This window comes from Melanotaenia boesemani, chromosome 16 (assembly GCF_017639745.1).
Source record: "Melanotaenia boesemani isolate fMelBoe1 chromosome 16, fMelBoe1.pri, whole genome shotgun sequence".
In the NCBI taxonomy this organism is placed as follows: domain Eukaryota; kingdom Metazoa; phylum Chordata; class Actinopteri; order Atheriniformes; family Melanotaeniidae; genus Melanotaenia; species Melanotaenia boesemani.
Window position 1 is genome coordinate 32,913,005 of NC_055697.1, and position 12,444 is coordinate 32,925,448.

The following is a 12,444-nucleotide window of genomic DNA, read 5'->3' on the forward strand; positions in this document are numbered from 1 at the left end:
GTCTGGAACTAAATGTTTGCTGGTTTTATACGCTGTTTATAAGCTGTTATATACGAGAAAATGAGCAAATATGTTAAAAAATAAAATTAATTAAAGATACTAATAAAAATATAATAAAATATAAAATATTTTTATGTTAAGTTGAAACTAATTCTAATGTTTAATAGTAAAAAATATCAAATTTGATAATTTGGTATATATAATTGGTAAATATTACATATAATATAAAATAAAATATAGAATAAAATAACTAAATAAAAAATGTTTTTTAGTTAAAAAAATCTAATTTAAAAGTAATAAATGTTAAAAATTGATCATGTTTTATATATAATATTAGAATATATATAATATATTAATTAAATATGGGCATGTGTAACTGAGGCATAATATTGTTGAAACTACACTTATTATTTTTCTCATGAAATTTCACTTTGTTTAGAGAAAATTCATTAAAGCAAAATAAACAAATACAGGAAAAAAGAAAAAAGACTGGAATAAAATAAACTATTATTAAATATTAAGTAAATTAATAACAGTAAAATAATTTAATAAAAAATCTATGAAATAAATAAAAGTACATTAATGACAATAAATAAACTGATTAAATCAACAATATAAAAAGTCTATATCTGTGACACCAGGCATGAAGGGGTTAAATGTAAACATCTGGATCTGGACTAACTTTTCTTCCGTTTGTTTATCTTTGATTTTATTGTCGTCTATCTTGTGCTTCTTCTGCCTCAGGCTGTGTTTTTCATGCACATCGTCCTCGTGTTTCGGCTCCTCTTAAATAAAATGTAGAATTATTATTTAGAAGTTGTTCTGCTGGTATTTTACTGGTCCGACCAGATTGCTCTGAATGTGGGACCAAGCTAAAATAAGTTTGACCCCCGACACGGATTAATGACAACAGAGACGCCACCATCCATCACTGCCGCTGTATTTGGTTCCACTTCAGATGAAACAGAGTAAAACCCAGGATGTCAAACACATTTAGTTTAACCTGCTGCTCACAAAACATCCACAATCTTCATTAACGCAAATAAATACATGTACATGTGTACGTCAGCAGGAAGTAACATCGAGCATGAGCATACAGGAAGTGTGTGTTGTGTTGGGTTAGAAGAAAGAGGTGATGGTTCCAGCTTCAGCGTTGCAGTGAACGTGACGACATTAAAGCTGAATCCAGAAAATCCAGGCTGTAGAATCGGATTAGATGCTCGCTGTGGTTCTGAAGCAGTAACAGAAATAAACTCTTTCTATTTCCAGCCGGAAACCCACTGACCTCATTTTGAAACAGGGATTTTTCATCCCAGCAGTCATTTATTTAAGACCCGATCTCCCAACATTTAAAGACTGCGGCGGCCATTTTTCTGATGTCGTGACTTCACACAAGGCTGCTGAGAGGAAAACTGTCAAAACACACAGGACCAGAGCGGCGACGGAGCACGGGAGACGTTGCAGAGGTCAAACATCTGAAAGGTGGAGCTGGAAAGTATCTTAACCTCACTAACATCAGCAAAACCAGAAGAGCAACGATGCACATGTAGCGACACCTGATCCCAAAAGTTCTGAAGTTTTCTTGAATATTTTGAGGTCAGCAAGAAAAGGTTAAAAACCGAGGAGCAGAAGCATAAACGGCACATTTACACCCTCCTATAAAGAATCCTTTCCAAGCCAACTGGATCCATCTCCTCCCTCCAGCCTGATGCGACTTCCCGTCACGTTTCTCTCCGTCCAGCCGTCTGCGTCGCCGCGGCGTCACACGGTGATGTCATAGAGTCTGCCGACCCGGCCCAGCCACTCACGCAGCGCCTGGCGGACGCGGCCGTCCGTCACGTGGCAGGACAGCTGGCTGAGGCAGGGGTAGAGCGCCGGCTGCAGAGCCAGGAAGGAGCAGTCTGACAGCAGGAGGACCTGGTTGAGGAGAGTCAGCACCATGTTGGTCCAGGCCTGCAGAGGGAAGGGAGACGGTCTGAAGATCAGATGCACAAACAAGCCGACATTTGTCCTGAAAACATGCAACATTTCTGGATTTTCTGCTTTACATTAAACCATTCAATCCTTTCCTCTCTGGCCTTAAAAACCTTTAACTGATCAGAACTGGCAACCACCTGTACAGGTGTGTAACCCTGGTTTATCCCTAGATGTGCAGCCTGCACAGCCACTGTTAGGAAGCATGACTGTAACTGGACACGTTTGGATTCGGAGGAATTCAAGTTTTTCCTTTAAGACTCTTTTTATATATATATATATATATTTTTGTGTCACAATTAAGTCGGAGCAGCAATCAGACCAACGTGTTGAACCCAGAGTTACTACACAAAGCCCAAAAAAATCTGTCTTCTTACAGATTTTCTTTTTATTTTAAGGTTTTAAAAAGTCGCCTCATCATGAAGAACAGCCGTCTGCAGCCTGCAGCCTGCAGCCTTCCTTCCTGGCTCTGGAGGAAAATTCTGTAATTCTGCATGAAATTTACAGTCATGCTGACTTGTTTTCTTTTAACAAAGAAACTTTTGTCATTTGATTTTATTACTTTAAGTTGAAACTGCTGACGTATAAAGTGAACTCTGCTGTTTAAAAACCAGTTTATTTGTTTAAAATGTTGAAAAATCTAAACTTTTGTTCTTGTAACAGAAAGTTTGCAGTGCTTAACTTTTGATTTATTGCTGGATTTTGTGCATAACAACCACGATTAGCAGCACGAATAAAAAGAATTCAGGATTTTATCATTTAGGAGGCAGAATTAGAGAAAAACCTGATTTTAGATTGTTTCCCTTCAGTTTTTCATAAACGCTTTTCACAGGTTAAACGCTGCAAAGTGCTTTACGATAGTTAAATAGAAGAAAGCAAAAAGCCGTCCCATGTAAGAGACGTGGTAAAACTTTCTTATGTAAACCTTTTGGTTTTCACACGACCGCCCCCACCTGTATCTGCGCCTCCGAGTCCCTCAGAGAGATGCTCTGGGAGCTGATGGTGGACCCTGACCGTGGCCTTTTCTCCTGCCTCAGCACCTCCGGCCCCGCGCTGACCGAGTGCCTCAGTGGGGGCCCCTGCTGGTCCACCAGCTGCTGGGGCCTCTGCAGAGGTCTCTGCGGCTCCCCGGGGCCCCTCCTCTCGCCTCCTCCTGCCGCCGCCCGGCCCTGCTCCTTCATGAACAGGTTGATGTGGCTCTGTGGCGGCGGCGGCGGCGGCTGCTGCGGCTGCTTCCTGCGTTTGTACTCCATCATGAACTTGCTGATGGTTTTGTCCGTGGCGATGGTGTACAGCTTGTTGCCGGCACTCTCCCACCATTCCTTCCTCCTTCCTGATCCAGCGCTACTAGAGGCTCCTCCCACCGAGCTTCCTGTGAAGCTGGAGTCACTCCTCTGTCCTCCGGTCCGGAAGTGATGGGGCAGGCTGCCCGTGAAGCTGCAGGGAACAATAGTTCAAGGTTACTTTAGACCATCATCAGGACTACAAACCTGCACCGGAAGTCAGACCTGAATCTGGGGCTCGGTGTGGAAGGATCCCCTGGCGACGCTGCACTGAGGTCTGCCATCTGATACCTGTACCCGCCTTCGTCTGATGGCGTCCCTTTCGCAGAGAAGCCGCCGGCTGATGTCGGGGTGGAGGCTTCAGACTGGAAGAGAGGCAGGAAGAGGACGTGGTCGCCTCCTCTCAGCAGCGGCGCCTCGTCCAGCGTGCTCTCCAGGTCTCTGTGCATCTGGATGTAGCTGTTGCAGAGATCCATGCAGACCTTGTAGAGGCGTTTGACCAGCCAGGCCCAGTCGGCGCTGCCGAGCGGCTGCACGCTGAGCGACGGGACGGGGGCTCGCCACTGATGCCGCTTCTCCCGGCCACGAGGAGGGCTCACCTGCAGGAGGACACATGGAGGGACGTGTCTGATTCCATTTACACATCCTCTAGCACAGCCATCGTCAACAGGGGGAAGCGGAGGTGCTGCTGGGGCGTTCCAAAATTTTTAGTTGATTAGATCTTTTTCCCCCAAAAAATTTACATCCACGTCAACATGAATCCAACAGATTGTAGTGAATGTAAAAATGGAGGCAGAAAATAGAGAAATGCACACATTCAGCAACACACAGGCTATATCTCAAGCTGGGAACCAGTTCACTAACAGCAGCAGACCAGTCTAGACCAGTTCCTTTAAGTCTCCTGTACGCAAAGAGGAGGATGTTGGAAACCCAGGAAGATATTTTGCTACAACCCTGCAGCTCGGACTCAGACCAAGAAGTTATCAAGTCAACTGTGTGGGATTCTATTCAATCAGAAATCCATCCATCCATCCATCCATCCATCCATCCACCCACCCACCAATCCATCCATCCATCCACCCACCCACCAATCCATCCATCCATCCATCCATCCACCCACCAATCCATCCATCCATCCATCCACCCAACCACCCACCCACCAATCCATCCATCCATCCACCCACCCACCCACCAATCCATCCATCCATCCATCCATCCATCCATCCATCCATCCACCCACCAATCCATCCATCCATCCACCCACCCACCCACCAATCCATCCATCCATCCACCCACCCACCAATCCATCCATCCATCCATCCATCCACCCACCAATCCATCCATCCACCCAACCACCCACCCACCAATCCATCCATCCATCAATCCATCCACCCACCCGCCCACCCACCAATCCATCCATCCATCCACCCACCCACCAATCCATCCATCCATCCATCCATCCACCCACCAATCCATCCATCCATCCATCCACCCAACCACCCACCCACCAATCCATCCATCCATCCATCCATCCACCCACCCACCCACCAATCCATCCATCCATCCATCCATCCATCCATCCATCCATCCACCCACCAATCCATCCATCCATCCACCCACCCACCCACCAATCCATCCATCCATCCACCCACCCACCAATCCATCCATCCATCCATCCATCCACCCACCAATCCATCCATCCACCCAACCACCCACCCACCAATCCATCCATCCATCCATCCACCCACCCACCAATCCATCCATCCATCCACCCACCCACCAATCCATCCATCCATCCATCCATCCACCCACCAATCCATCCATCCATCCATCCACCCAACCACCCACCCACCAATCCATCCATCCATCCATCCATCCACCCACCCACCCACCAATCCATCCATCCATCCATCCATCCATCCATCCATCCATCCATCCACCCACCAATCCATCCATCCATCCACCCACCCACCCACCAATCCATCCATCCATCCACCCACCCACCAATCCATCCATCCATCCATCCATCCACCCACCAATCCATCCATCCACCCAACCACCCACCCACCAATCCATCCATCCATCAATCCATCCACCCACCCACCCACCCACCAATCCATCCATCCATCCATCCATCCATCCATCCATCCATCCATCCATCCATCCACCCACCAATCCATCCATCCATCCACCCATCCACCAATCCATCCATCCATCCACCCACCCACCAATCCATCCATCCATCCATCCATCCACCCACCAATCCATCCATCCATCCATCCACCCAACCACCCACCCACCAATCCATCCATCCATCCACCCACCCACCCACCAATCCATCCATCCATCCATCCATCCATCCATCCATCCATCCACCCACCAATCCATCCATCCATCCACCCACCCACCCACCAATCCATCCATCCATCCACCCACCCACCAATCCATCCATCCATCCATCCATCCATCCACCCACCAATCCATCCATCCACCCAACCACCCACCCACCAATCCATCCATCCATCAATCCATCCACCCACCCACCCACCCACCAATCCATCCATCCATCCATCCATCCATCCATCCATCCACCCACCAATCCATCCATCCATCCACCCATCCACCCATCCATCCATCCATCCACCCACCAATCCATCCATCCATCCATCCACCCACCCACCCACCCACCAATCCATCCATCCATCCACCCACCCACCCACCCACCCATCCATCTACCCACCAATCCATCCATCCATCCACCCACCAATCCATCCATCCATCCATCCATCCATCCATCCACCCACCCACCCACCCACCCATCCATCCATTCATCCATCCTTCCTTCCTTCCTTCCTTCCTTCCATCCACCCATCCATCCATCCTTCCTTCCTTCCTTCCATCCACCAATCCATCCATCCATCCATCCATCCACCCACCAATCCATCCATCCATCCATCCATCCACCCAACCACCCACCCATCCATCCACCCACCCACCAATCCATCCATCCATCCATCCACCCACCAATCCATCCATCCATCCACCCATCCATCCATCCATCTACCCACCAATCCATCCATCCATCCATCCAAACCCACCCACCCACCCACCAATCCATCCATCCATCCATACACCCACCCACCCATCCATCTACCCACCAATCCATCCATCCATCCACCCACCAATCCATCCATCCATCCATCCATCCATCCACCCATCCATCCATCCATCCATCCATCCATCCATCCATCCACCCACCCACCAATCCATCCATCCATCCATCCATCCATCCATCCATCCATCCATCCATCCACCCACCAATCCATCCATCCATCCACCCATCCATCCATCCATCCATCCACCCACCAATCCATCCATCCATCCATCCACCCACCCACCCACCCATCAATCCATCCATCCATCCACCCACCCACCCACCCATCCATCTACCCACCAATCCATCCATCCATCCACCCACCAATCCATCCATCCATCCATCCATCCATCCACCCACCCACCCATCCATCCATCCATTCATCCATCCTTCCTTCCTTCCTTCCATCCACCAATCCATCCATCCATCCTTCCTTCCTTCCTTCCTTCCTTCCTTCCATCCATCCTTCCTTCCTTCCTTCCTTCCTTCCTTCCTTCCTTCCTTCCTTCCTTCCTTCCTTCCATCCATCCATCCATCCATCCATCCATCCAGCCATCCTTCCTTCCTTCCTTCCATCCTTCCTTCCTTCCATCCACCAATCCATCCATCCATCCATCTTGTGCCAATATCACCGTTTTTTTTTTCTTTTGCTCTGCCATGTTTCCTTGTTTACTGGCTCAGCTGAGCTGCTGGTGCTGAATGGGCTGAGAAGCAGTTAAATGATGTCATTGCACTAGAGTTGTGTGATCAGGTGACAGTATGACATCTGTTAAGAGTCTGTGTGTTACCTGAGCCGTTTCCTCAAAGATGTCTTCGTCCTCGGAGGAGGCGGAGCCAGGATGAGAGGAGTCAGAGCTCCCCTCCTCTTCCTCATACAGGATCCTCTTCACCTGAACACAATCAGAGGGTCAAATGTGAGTCAGAGCCTTCAGAAGAAATATTTATTAGTAGTGGCGGCTACAGGATGTCAACTGATGTTAATATTAATAAAAATGGTTGCTATGGCATCCAGATTACAGATATTTTATTAGATTATATGAATTCATGTTAATCTGTTATTTTTTTATGCATTTAATAAAACATGTTGAATACCTTCACTTAACGTCTTTAATTAATACCTAACAAACACAGAGAATGTGAAGATGTAAATCTGGAATTAAACATTCACAGGATTAAATAACAATGACAAATAAATATCATGTTATTTTCATCGGATTTATTATTAACACACTGTAACTGTAAACCAGGTCTCTGCTCACCGTCTCAAGCTGGAACAAAATGACTATTGAGATGATTCATTCATCTTAATCAAGAGCCAGATGCAACTTATTGACCAAAGAGGTTCCAGTTCTGGTTTGGTTCAGTTTTCCACAGCCAGAGAACCACCATGACTCTAAACATCTTCTCTAAAGTAAAGCTCTATGCAGCTCATTCGGCTGAGTTCACAGACGTTGGTGAGATTCAACAAACAGCAGCACTGAGCTCACTTACTGCTGCTGCTTCATTATTTTCTTCTTCTCTCCTGAATAAAGCAGATTAAACATGGCGGCCTTAACATTTAGCTTAGCTTTAGCTTAACTAAACCTTTTGGCCAGCATCCTGCAGGTTTCAGATCAAGGGTCACCAATTCTGGACCTCTTGGGCCACCATCCTGCAGGTTTTAGATAAAGGATCACCAACTTTTTATATAGTTCTATAAGCTGCAACCGGGTCGCTTCAACAGAATTCTGCTGGATATCATACAATGACAATAAGGATCTATCTATCTAAAAGCTCTACCACTGAACATCCAAATGGGTTTTTGGGCACAGAAATGAGTTAGGAGCCAGATCAGGCATGTCCCAGTCATCACTGAGCTGGATTATACCATCAGGGTTGGATGCTGTCATTTCTCTGGGCCTAAAATACTTTAATTCCCTTAGAAGAAACAACATCAAGCAGGACTCAAACAGAAAAGAGCTGCGACTTATTGATGCTGACAACCTGTGTTCTGTTGGTATCTCATTGGAGGTTAGTGATCCAATGTAATTTCACACCCTCTCTGATCCAATTGTATTTATTGTATTCTTATGTCTCATGCAGCATTTACTCTAGTCTTTTTCTTTCATTTTATTCTTTCTTTTTTATGCACATTCACCCTGACAAGTTTGCTAAACAAGTTACTTTTATTTTCTTTAGTGGGAAACACTGTATTGCTTCGTACATAATATATGCCGCATTAAAAATGCTGACTTGACTGAGAACTGAACCACAGAGCTTTTTTTTAAAAAAACTGTTTCCATCTGTGGTTAATTGAGAGCATTTGGGGATGTAAATGAATGAACTCAAAGACGGTGGTTGGGAACATGCAGGATTTATCAGCAGCATTTGTATGACTGGTCTGTGCATGTTTGATAGATGAAGGTTTATCCTCTTAAGCTCCAAGGGCCTTTATGGGGTTTCCGTTGTATTTAATGTCATAACCCAAAATATTATATTATTTCTATGTAATTCCAAATGCTCCAGCTCTTCTTCTGTGGTGGAGTGTTTCTTTTGGGATGTTACTTTATCCAGAAGTAGAAAAAAGTGTAGGAAAACACTGCAAACAGGAGAATGCCTGCATAAACATGGAAATATGTTCAGTGAATATGTTCTTTAATCTGAACTACGTGGGGTAAATCTCGTCCTAACTTCCGCTTCGATCAGCTGATTTTCAAGATTTATCCTCCTTTTAATTGTGTGATCCAGTAGAATTACTGTCGCCATGTTTACATCCATCTCACCAATCAGCAACAATAAAGAGGGAAATATCTGGGACACAGAATGACTGCCACCTGTCTCCGTCCAATCAACTCCATTTAACAAGCTGGAAAATAGCAATTTCAGATGGGAAACTGCTCTCAGACGAATCTGGGAAATGGAGTTTTTCAGTAAATATGTTTTATCCCAGTGGATAGAAGTTTTAGAGTAAAGTTAAGACAGAATTCATGATGATGTTTTTCTTACATGAAGCATAGTTTAGCTTCTTATGTTTCTGCTTCAGTGAATCTTGGTTGGAGATGATGAAACTTCCAGTTTTTTTCATTCAGTAGGTATGTTGTTTGTCTGAGTTCATGCCGTCGGATGAACAGGTGGAGCCACAATTTGTATTTACCTGTGCTTTTGTTTGTTGTCTTAACTGTGTTTGGTGTTCAAAAAAATGGTTTTAATGAGCTTTTAGCTGAGTTTCTGGACTTTCTGTGGATACCACACTTCTATATTTACATGAACTGGATGATAACCCCGTTGCCTTCAGTACCAGGGACGTTGTGGTTAATAAATCAGGGCCCAGGATTGGACTGTAAAACACTGTAAACTTGAGGAGATTTCACATTTGAACCAACAGCAGAGCTTAAATAAATATTTGAGACATTTTGCTGACTGGTTCCCACCTGCTGTGCTGTCATGCTTTCAGCCTGGCTCAATGTGGCACACAGCAGGGCCTGGAAGTACAGGTTGAAACTCATGGCGGACTGACGATAAAGATTTGCTGCTCCGCAAACACCTGACACCTTCATCAGCAGATACTTCAGACCCGGCCGAGTGTCGAAGTCCCGAGCTGTTCTGCAGAGACCAGACCAACACGCTTTCAGCATTTAAACTGGTCTAAACTAGTATGTAAAACTAGTCAATGTTATGAGAAAGAGCAATGCATCATCTGCATATACGATGACTTTCTTAGTGACCTGTAAGAATCCAGCAGTAGATCCAGAATTATGGCTAAATTTGTCATAGAGATGTAGCGCAGGAAGCCAGCTGTGGGTCTGCTGGGGTCAGCGGTCACTGGCGTGACCCTCTCGTTGCCATCAGGCTGCTTGACAAACTCCTCCAGCAGAATGTCATAGAGGTTTTGGAGCAGAACCTGGTGGGAAAGCAGGCTCACCACGATGGTCCGGAAGGGGATCCTGAATTGTAGTAAAAAATCATTCAGTAAGTTGAAAAGCATTTCTACACAGGCAGAAGACACCTTCCAGTCAATGCTATTCGAAGAATTTACTGCTTAAAAATCAAAATGTAGCTCCAGAATACAGCATTTGGCGACATCTAGCGGTAAAGTTGCAGGTTGCAACCAACTCACTATTCCCCGTCCATCTTTGCCTTGAAAGCACACAGGAAAAAAACAAACAAACAAACAAAAAAAAAACATAACAATAATAATGAAAATGCAAAAACCAAACTCTACAGCCAGTGTTTGTTTGTCTCTTCTGGGCTACTGTAGAAACAAGACTGTGAGAACAAAATTTCACATCACCTGAAGGTAAATGCAATATGTATTTAATATGTTTCTACAGTAATAAAAAGTAGAAATATTACATAAATATTCATCATTTTAACTCATAAATCAATATAAATGTAACAAACTGGAAATGATATATTATAAAATGTCATAATGAAAATTAAATCCCATCACAAAGCATCATTAGACGCTCATAATGCATGCTGTGGACAGGAAGTTCTACATGACAAAGCTGTGGATGAGTACAGCTGATGTGTTTGACTGAAAGTGGGTATAAAATATGGACAGAGCTGCATGATGCATCATCCCTGCATGGTTTCAGTCATGTGTGAAGTTACAGCATCTACAATTTAAAACATAAAGCTAAAAAAAATTGGTTGAAAATAAGCTGATAGAATCTGTTTTTATTTTTCAGCTTCTAAAGAAGTTGAAAATATTAAGAGCTTAAACAATCATATTCTATAAAGATAACTCTGATCTTATGTTTATAAAAATGAATGTTTATAATTTTATATCAAATCTTGAAAACAGTAACACTCTGGATGGGTTAAAGAGCCATGAGCTTCAAGTCTGACTAACTAAATTCAGTGTTCTGTGTGTGTTCTTAAAAAAGAAATCAGGGAATATCCCACACTGTCCAAAAGCCTTGAGCCACCCTTCATTTCTTCATTATGTCCTGAAATCACCAAATACATAAAATGAGTTTCTGAAACATGTCCAATCAAATGGAAATGGATTGATTTGCACATTTCCAAAAATCCTGAAAGTGAAGGCTTGGTCTGAGTAGCTGGTCTGAACCCTCGTAGAGAGGTTTTCTGTCATTTCTTTCAGTAGTCTTCAAGAGTAATTCTCCAGGATCCGTGAGGGACTTTCCAAAACTCATTTTTGGAAAAGTTTCCCAGATTAAAACTAAAACTAAAAAGACCTTTGAGACTGCTACAGGTGTTCAGTCATTAGTTTCTCATTTTCTGCCATAATGCCCTGTAAATATTGTTTTTCATTAATATTTTTCTTTCATTTTAATAACTGTCCTTGGGCGTGTGATTACATCTAAACTAGTTCACATAAATCCTCAACATAGTTTTCAGGAATAGTTCTCCAGGATCCTTGAAGGACTTTCCAAAGCTATTTTTTAGATGTTTCTGCTTTTTGTTCTGTTTTCTGTCCAGATGATCCCACACTGCTTCAGTAATGTTGAAGAGGTTCTAGGGTTCTGGGGGGACGGGATCCGTCCCTCCATCAGACCTGTTGAGGTCCGGGTTCTGGGGAGGATCCGTCCCTCCATAAGACCCGTTGAGATCCAGGTTCTGGGGAGGATCCATTCCTCCACCAGATCTGTTTCCACTGATCTTCAGTCCAGTTCTTGGGTCATGTAACCTTTCCTCCCTGTTTCCCTTTCTTATGAACGGCTTCCTGACAGCCACGTTTCCATGGAGACCGTTTCTGATGAGGCTTCTGCCAACAGTAGATGGATCAGCTGAAGGTCCAGGTGCATTATTCAGGTCCTGGTTCAGGTCTTTGCTGGATTCAGATCCTGTTGGTCTGCTGTAGATAGTTTTTAGTTCTTTGGTTTCTGCCTCCACGCTGAGATAATCCAGGTTTCCAGCTACCAGCTGTTTGGGAATCACCTTGTTGCTGAAATCCAGTTTTCTGTCAGACTGTTGGATCTTTGCTGGTTTCACACATGAAACTAAAGAAATTAGAAGAAATGATACGTCTTTGGGACAAAGAGCCTAAAGATCCAGTTTAAACCGGTTCTTTGCTAAGTTATGTTGTGT

At 44.4% G+C, this 12,444-nt stretch overlaps 1 protein-coding gene across 5 annotated transcripts in view; it reads right to left on the reverse strand.

The window, feature by feature from the left end:
- Positions 1-912: 912 nt before the first annotated feature.
- The window catches only part of arfgef3 (ARFGEF family member 3), a 90,289-nt gene continuing 78,757 nt past the window's right edge, over positions 913-12,444 (reverse strand). For 4 of the 5 annotated variants that reach the window (XM_042010348.1, XM_042010346.1, XM_042010347.1 and 1 more), the window contains 6 exons: positions 10,116-10,334; positions 9,822-9,993; positions 7,200-7,301; positions 3,483-3,856; positions 2,928-3,411; positions 913-1,953 (listed from right to left, as the gene is read on the reverse strand). In XM_042010348.1, the coding sequence (XP_041866282.1) occupies positions 1,762-1,953; positions 2,928-3,411; positions 3,483-3,856; positions 7,200-7,301; positions 9,822-9,993; positions 10,116-10,334 (1,543 nt within the window). In that variant the 3' untranslated portion in view covers positions 913-1,761. Of the gene's footprint in view, positions 1,954-2,927; positions 3,412-3,482; positions 3,857-7,199; positions 7,302-8,910; positions 8,990-9,821; positions 9,994-10,115; positions 10,335-12,444 lie in introns of those variants that run through there. The other variant, XM_042010349.1, reaches the window with a different exon arrangement.